This window comes from Miscanthus floridulus, chromosome 1 (genome assembly GCF_019320115.1).
Source record: "Miscanthus floridulus cultivar M001 chromosome 1, ASM1932011v1, whole genome shotgun sequence".
Taxonomy (NCBI): Eukaryota; Viridiplantae; Streptophyta; class Magnoliopsida; order Poales; family Poaceae; genus Miscanthus; species Miscanthus floridulus.
This window is the reverse complement of record NC_089580.1, coordinates 15424090-15431663: the sequence shown is the minus strand read 5'-3', so window position 1 is coordinate 15431663 and position 7574 is coordinate 15424090. Positions and strand designations below refer to the sequence as shown.

General features: G+C 46.2%; 1 protein-coding gene across 2 annotated transcripts; it reads left to right on the top strand.

The window, feature by feature from the left end:
- The first annotated feature begins 2191 nt into the window (after nucleotides 1-2191).
- LOC136473987 (hydroxyproline O-galactosyltransferase GALT5-like) lies at nucleotides 2192-6912 on the top strand. 2 transcript variants are annotated; one of them, XM_066471616.1, is made up of 7 exons: nucleotides 2192-2947; nucleotides 4435-4667; nucleotides 4784-5023; nucleotides 5152-5280; nucleotides 5366-5539; nucleotides 6014-6121; nucleotides 6442-6912. In XM_066471616.1, exons 1-7 carry the CDS (start codon nucleotides 2248-2250, stop codon nucleotides 6655-6657), a joined length of 1800 nt encoding a protein of 599 aa, XP_066327713.1. In that variant the 5' UTR covers nucleotides 2192-2247; the 3' UTR covers nucleotides 6658-6912. The 2 variants fall into 2 exon arrangements, with proteins under 2 accessions (XP_066327713.1, XP_066327704.1); XM_066471607.1 differs by having other exon boundaries at nucleotides 4784-5068.
- Nucleotides 6913-7574: the final 662 nt, after the last annotated feature.

The following is a 7574-nucleotide window of genomic DNA, read 5'->3' as shown; positions in this document are numbered from 1 at the left end:
AGTTTCTTATCTAATTACATGTCATTTGTCAGTGTTTTTTTTTTTTTGCGAAAATTTGTCAGTGTTTGATTTATGCAATGGAGTGATTCATGCGGTTCTGCTAGTGGTCATGATGCATCTAAATCAATACGCCTCTCCTAGCACTTTATGGAACAAATTTATTCCTTTTCAGTAATGGAGCCTTATTTCAATCCAAACTAGTATAAATCCAGTCACATCCCTAGCCTGAAAAGGAATAGACCCACGCAGGTTAAATACATCACAATTCAGAAATGAGATTTTATGCTCGGTTGGCTCGCTCGTGGTTGTATGAGCGGCAGGTCTGGGTTCGATTCCTCGACCCAGGGCGCCTCGCCTCACCTCGGGGTTTTATTCCCCATCTCATATGCAGCTTCTCTCGCGTTGAGTTACAATGAGATTACGACGCGTCCGTCATCTACGGAACCCTATTGGTCCCGGTGACCTCAAGAAGTCTACGGAGCCCTATTGGTCCCGGTGACCTCAAGAAAGACGTGATCTCCCAATCTGTGTGTAGTTGTAGGTCTAGTTATGCACTGCACGCATGGTGTGAGTGTGGTGTGTGGGTAGGTTGTAGGTCTAGTTGTGCATGAATGGTGTATGTGGGTAGGGTGGACATGCGTTCATGTATGTATAAGATACTACAGCTATACCTATATGAGAGGCTTAAAAATTTCACAAATAAGATTTGAAGTTTACGTCATCGGTGCACGCCTTGAGGGCCAGCTCGAGCGACGTGAGCGACTCGGCTTGAACACTCGCGTGTGACGAGCATGCCGGCCGCACGGCGGATCGTCCTAGGCGGAGGGCGCCGTGATAATCGACCGCCGCCACTGCTAGGCCCGTCGCCGTCTGCCTGCCCCGCTGCGCCCGCGTGGCGTGCGCGGCCCCCGCCTGACGAACGAAACTTTGCGTTGATTTCTGCTTGGAAGCGGCGCAACGATCGACTTGCTTGGGCTCGGCCACGCATGCCACCTCGAATTCTAACGAACGAAGTCGGGAGTCGCGTTTTATTCGAGTTCTGAGTAGAATTACTCAGGACAAGTGCGTTGACATTGTCTCGTAGATGATTTTATATAGTGCTGCATAATTATAAGATAACTGAATGAACGCCCAACGCATATAATGAGTTATCTTATTAATTAATTATTCTTATCTTATATAATCAACAATGAAAAGTTACTGTAAATTGTATGGCAATATTAAATTATACGATGGTGAAATGGTTGTCTATTGGTTTGTACTAAATTTTTGCTCATGAGATGGTTGCTTCACCAAACAACTATATTTGTCTCTCGCCTTTCCCGTTCTCATCCATGTCATTAAAAATCATGTGTGTCATTTTATGAGATGACAATTAAGACGACTAACATGTAGCAACATGCATGCCCTTTCGATCTCATAGTCTTTAGACCACCTTAGCTCTTGAAGCTCTAAACATATGGTCTAAAATTATGTCTAGAGTTTAGTCAATCCCACAAAAAGAGCATTAGTTCATTAGGCTATAATCTTGAGCTAAACTAATCTAAAATTTAGCTTTTGAAGATTTTGTGCATCAACCACGTGCTCAAACGGATATGTCTGCTAGTTATACGTAAGATTGTTACTCGTAGTAAAACACCGATATATTTGCTAGTTATTACTCTCTCTATTCTAAATTATAAGTCATTTTAATTTTTCTAGATACGTAGTTTTTCCTATGTATTTACACATAGTGTATATCTAGATGTATAGTAAAAGTAATATATTTAGAAAAATCAAAACGTCTTATAATTTGGATCGAATGAGTATATATATAAAGTCTTCCCTTACTTTTGAACCCTTAAAACAGCCGGTACGCGATGCCATTCTAATGTTTAAGAGCCGATTTAGGTCCTTACGATGATAGTACAACACATGTCCCATGACTGACCATGCTGATAATTGCACATCTTCTTTAATTAATTTAATATAGCTGTATAGTACCCGGGTACTGTGTCCTTTACCTCAAGCGAATGGCAACGTTTCGAGTGCAAACAAACTACGCGAGAGCAAAAAAAAACCCCGCAATTAGCAAACTCAGAAAGGACCCGCACGCGAAACCTGCTGTCCTGCACCTTAAACCTCGCGAATTTTGCAAAGCTCGGCTCGAACGCACCCCGCCGCGCAGTCGCACTCGAACGCACCGTTTCCCTCCTGTCGTCACCGCTCACCACCCTCCAGAAAATCCAACGCGTGCCGGCGCCGCCCATGCGCCGGCAACGCCGCACCGGCGGCGGCCTCCGCCCGGTGTTGCTGCTACTCCCCTTCGCCGCGCTCGTTTCGGTCGCAACCTTCTCCCTACACTCCGCCGACCGCCTCCTCCCCAGCTCTGACACGGCGCAGCAGGCCGCTTCGCCGTCCCGGCACCGGCAGCATCGGCTGCCCATCTCCACCCTCGACGTGCGCGCGCTCGACGCCGCCGCCCCGGCCCCGCCGCTGCACGCGGCCGCCGCGCGCGCCTTCCGGTCCGGCGGCCGCCTCCTCCGCGACGTCCTCTCCTCCTCCCCCTCGTCATCCGCCCCCGCGCCGCCGCCCGCGGCCGTGGGTGTCGGCGGCACAACGCGGTGCCCGGCCTCGATCACGCGGTCGGCTGCGTATCTCGGCCTCCGCCATGCTGGCGGCGGCGGCGTCCTGCTGCCCCTGCCCTGCGGGCTGGCGCTGGGGTCACACGTCACGCTGGTCGGCGCGCCGCGGGGCGGTGGAGGCGCCGCTGGCGTGGCGCAGTTTGCGGTGGAGCTGCGCGGAGAAGGCGACGGGGACGCGGCGCCGAGGATACTGCACTTCAACCCGCGGCTCAGCGGGGACTGGAGCCGCCGCCCGGTGATCGAGCTGAATACGCGCTTCCGCGGACAATGGGGACCCGCGCTCCGGTGCGATGGCCGTCCGTCGCGCCCCGACGAGGAGACCGGTGCGTCGGTGCCCCTGTGTCTTCCTTGCTTGCTGTGACAGTACCAGTGGTACTTTTTACCGTCAATATCTTCTTCATGATTGCACGGTGATAGTGATACTGTTAAATAAACTGGAGGATTAATCGTCAATGGTGGCCCAAATCGAACCAGTTTATATAGTTGGAAAAAAACCGTGATGGTACTCAACAGAGTAAATTAGGATGTTACTTTGCATTAAGAGAGCTGTGTTTGCGCCTTCAGGGTAGGTGTTTCTATGATTGTAGTTTTGATCGTACGGTTGGTGCACAAAAGTCTCTGCCTCTCGGCTCTTTTGGGATGTTCCATTAATTAGCATTGTAGCTTTTGACATATGGGGTTATTTGTTTGCAATCTGACTGTACCAATGGATCCTAGGGAACTATTCAAATAGAAAATTGCTGCAACCGGCTGTGTTGCTCAATTCCTACTAGTACTTAAGACACTGATAGCCATAGCGTTCCTACTTTTATTGATGGAATGGTATGTCATTCCAACATTGGGAAACTCCTAACGAAGTGTAGATAGGAAAATGTCGTTCTAAGAGTACTGTAGTGATTGTTCTTTTGAGGAGGGCAGCAAGACAGTTTAGTTGATCTTTGACAAACTGAATGAGCCCAAGAATATGTTGCTGCACAACCCATTCTGGTCCTTCCCAATAAGTTTCCTTGGTTTAGTTGATGCTTCTATAAAAGTAGACATACCTCCTTGTCCAGAATAGCAAAGCCATGCAACCCCACCTGATTTTATTGCTTAATTATGGCATTGAATCCTTACAGCATTGGCTTGGCAGCCTACTTATCTTGTGGTACAAGCCTTACAGCATCTGCCACCATTTTTACTAGAGCTGTTGGCACATGTGGTAGAAGCAATTCATGGATTGTTTCTTTTCCATTAACATGACAGTATTCGTGTTATCATTTCCTGCTGTAGCATATCTGTTAGCTGTAGTGGTAGTGCACATGTTATGATTTTTTGATGTAGTGTGTCTGTTAGTTGTTGCTATTCCTAGGCTCCTAGCTCAGCAACAGATGAAACCCAGTATAACTGAACCTCCCATCAAGCATTTGTACCCTGAGCGCGCTCAGTTGTGCAATCATAAACAACACAGAATAGCTGTGGATACCACCTTGTCACTAGAAAGGATCGTTTTCCTTTTTTTTAAAAAAAAGGAGGATTTATGTCTCTTTGGTCTTACATAATCTATATACATTGTACGAAATGTTTATGCTGATGCACCCGTGTAGATATTATAGACCATAGAGATGGTGGACACAATCCTTTCTAGTTTCTACAAAATGTTGCCCAACATCTCCATAGTTAAAATGTATACCTGATTCCTAGAGGATACCTGCCTGACAACAGGATGGTATTCTACATAAATTGTTTGTAATGAGAACTGTTGACATCATGAAAAAAGTTTGGCAGATTATTGATGTCAGATCTCTTATATTGCTAACCCTTAGCGCAGTTGATGGATTAGTGACATGTGAGGAATGGTCTGGAAACATTGGTGGTGCATCAGAGGAGTTGAAGAGATTGTGGTTGCAGAACCGTGTTGCTGGAAAGAATGACAGAAATTGGATACATTGGCCATATCCATTCTTGGAGGAAGAATTGTTTGTTCTAACACTAAGTTCTGGTTTAGAAGGCTACCATTTTCATGTTGATGGGAAGCATGTCACATCTTTTCCTTACCGTGTTGTAAGTTGAGCTTCCTTTCTAAACCATTTACTTGATTTAGTTTACGTGTGCCCTGTTCTTGTTTCTTAATTGCTAAAATGTTCTAATCTGTTGGTGCAATTTTTTTTTATTTCAAGGGCTTTGTTCTTGAGGATGCCAAAATCTTTTCTGTGAATGGTAATATTGACATCAAATCAATAGTAGCTGGTTCTTTACCAACGGCTCATCCAAGCATTGTACAAAGAAATCTGGAGTCGCTGACAGAACTAAAAATGCCTCCTCTTGGCAAAGAGAATGTTGAGCTGTTCATAGGCGTTCTTTCAGCAGGGAGCGATTTCGCTGAGCGTATGGCCGTGAGGAGATCTTGGATGTCTTTGGTACGAAATTCATCAAGCATAGTGGCACGTTTTTTTGTTGCATTGGTAATACCTCGAAAAAAATTGTCTTCCTCCGTTTTTGTCTTGATATATAGGAACATAAATAACTGAAACATGTTTTAGGGCAGAACGGCAGAAAGGAAGTGAATGAAGATTTGATAAAAGAAGCAGATTTCTTCAGGGACATTGTCATTGTCCCTTTTGCGGATAGCTATGATCTGGTTGTTCTGAAGACTGTTGCCATTTGTGACTATGTGGTATGTAGCACAAGGGTGTGCATTTTCTGACAGTTTGTATGCACCTGCTCTCCCATTTTTTCATGTTGTTGTTTGAACTTCGAAGGCTCGTGTTGTTCCGGCGAAGTATGTCATGAAGTGTGATGATGATACCTTTGTTAGACTTGATTCAGTAATGGCTGAAGTTAAAAAAATCCAAGATGGCAAAAGCTTCTATTTGGGGAACATGAACTACTACCACAGGCCACTGCGGGAGGGAAAATGGGCTGTCTCATACGAGGTAAAATGTCATCTCCATGGCTTCTTTTTAAGATACACAGATTGATTATTACTCCAGTTAGATATGAGAAGTAGTGAAACATTCATGGTACAAACACAACAAAGAGTCTCTGTCAGGATGACAAATCAAACTATCTATTTTGTAATAGTTGCATGAAACTTCAATGTCGTGAATTAATTGAACTGTCGTATTTTCCGATTGCTAAAGTGGAAGATCTGCCATTTACATTTTCATCTTGTCACTACCCTATGGATGCGGTATCCTTCAGAAGTGCTACAGTGCTGAGTTTGACTGAACAAATGGTTTGCAAGACATTTGTGAGGCATGTAACTGGCTGTCAGTTCATGAGCATCGCAAGATGTCCACGTGAATACATTATTGTCTCCTGCAATCATGTAGGCTAATTGTCTCTCGCTGCTGCAAGCATGATTGAGGTGTATCAATTGAACTCTTTTGTATTCTTTCAAATTCCAGGAGTGGCCCAGAGAAGAGTACCCGCCTTATGCTGATGGTGCAGGCTATGTCGTTTCTTCTGACATTGCAAACTTCGTCGCATCTGAAATGGAGAATGGCCGACTAAATGTAAGATCTCTCTCCACTCATTTCGTATCAAGTAGCAGAGGATATATTAGCTGCATGCAACCTGCAAACCAAATGGGATCCACACTAGCACTCAAGAACCACCTGCTTTAACTTTGGTTCCCGTGGATGATACCACTCTTGTTGAAAACAGAAAAAACATGAACCCACCCAATCATGCCTGACCCTGAAAAGATTTACCAAAAGTCAAAAGCCGTGCCCATCGCCATGCAGTCAGTGGCTGTGTGCACGGGTGCTTAACAAATGATTACATACTGAGTCTTCAAGGGAATAAACAACAACAAATGATTTCGTTTCCTCAGATGTTCAAGATGGAGGATGTGAGCATGGGGATGTGGGTGGGGCAATTCAACCGCTCAGGGACGGGGAACACCGTGGCGTACGTCCACAGCGCCGGTTTCTGCCAGTCCGGCTGCGTCCATGACTACCTCACCGCGCACTACCAGTCGCCGGCGCAGATGGCGTGCCTCTGGGAGATGCTTCGGCGAGGCAAGGCGTGGTGCTGCAACGCAAGGTGACCATCCCATACCTCTGGGACTATGCCCCTGAGACTGAGAGCTCACTTCATCTGGGATGAGAATGGAACAAGGTAACAAACCACAGATACGCCTGTACATTGGAGGGTACATACAGTTATTATACAGAGGTTCGTGTTTCCACTGATCGGAAGCAGCGATGGACACAAAATACGTCTGGAAGGATGTGTAGTTTACACATCATATCTGTAATCAGTCTGTTCGCTGATTGGTTTCTGAGCTGATAAGGTGCTGATTTGTTATGAGAGGAAAACACTGTATTATAGCTGATAAGCCCTGGCTGAAACTAAACGAGCAAACATAATAACATAAATAATCAACGGTATACATATTGTAGTAGTGTACTCCCCGTGGTGCTAGTCCAAAAGAATGCCCAGCCGAACTGTTCGCGATCGGAATGTCTGCAAGATCAGGCCATCACTGTTAGACGAGGGTGTGCAGACATGCAATCGGACGATCGGTCTTTTGTCAGCGACAAAAGGAGAGCACGGCTACTGGTGTCCTGGCCTGGTCGGTCCGGCCGTGCCGGTGCCGACCCTACTAACATGCGCTCCTGTCTTGGACTCCTGGTTTGCTCGACGTCCTGTCCACGTCTGTGTTCCTGGCTTCCTCAGCTGTAACCCGTCACTGTCCAGTGGCCGTGTCCTCCTACTGAGGTACGTGTCCAGTAGCTAATCCTTGGGTGACTTGGGTTAGACGCGTGGTTAACCTTCTCGTTCTCAAGTAACTAGGCGCTTTGCTGAGACTGGTTGCTGCCTCCTGGACGCTTTATTGAGACACGTGCATCTGCAAGGTTATCCATGTCAGATCAGTGGCATGTTTTGTTAAAAAAAAATCAACAGTTGTATAGACCCTGCTACTGTGTTATACAGAGTATGGACACGAGTATTCTAGTTGCT

Excerpts from the sequence above, each read along its gene's own strand:
- LOC136473987 (XM_066471607.1), top strand. The coding sequence starts at position 2,248 with ATGCGCCGGCAACGCCGCACCGGCGGCGGCCTCCGCCCGGTGTTGCTG. Across the intron at positions 5,281-5,365 it reads TTGCCATTTGTGACTATGTG|GCTCGTGTTGTTCCGGCGAA; the intron begins GTATGTAGCACA and ends TGAACTTCGAAG. Across the intron at positions 5,540-6,013 it reads AATGGGCTGTCTCATACGAG|GAGTGGCCCAGAGAAGAGTA; the intron begins GTAAAATGTCAT and ends TTCAAATTCCAG.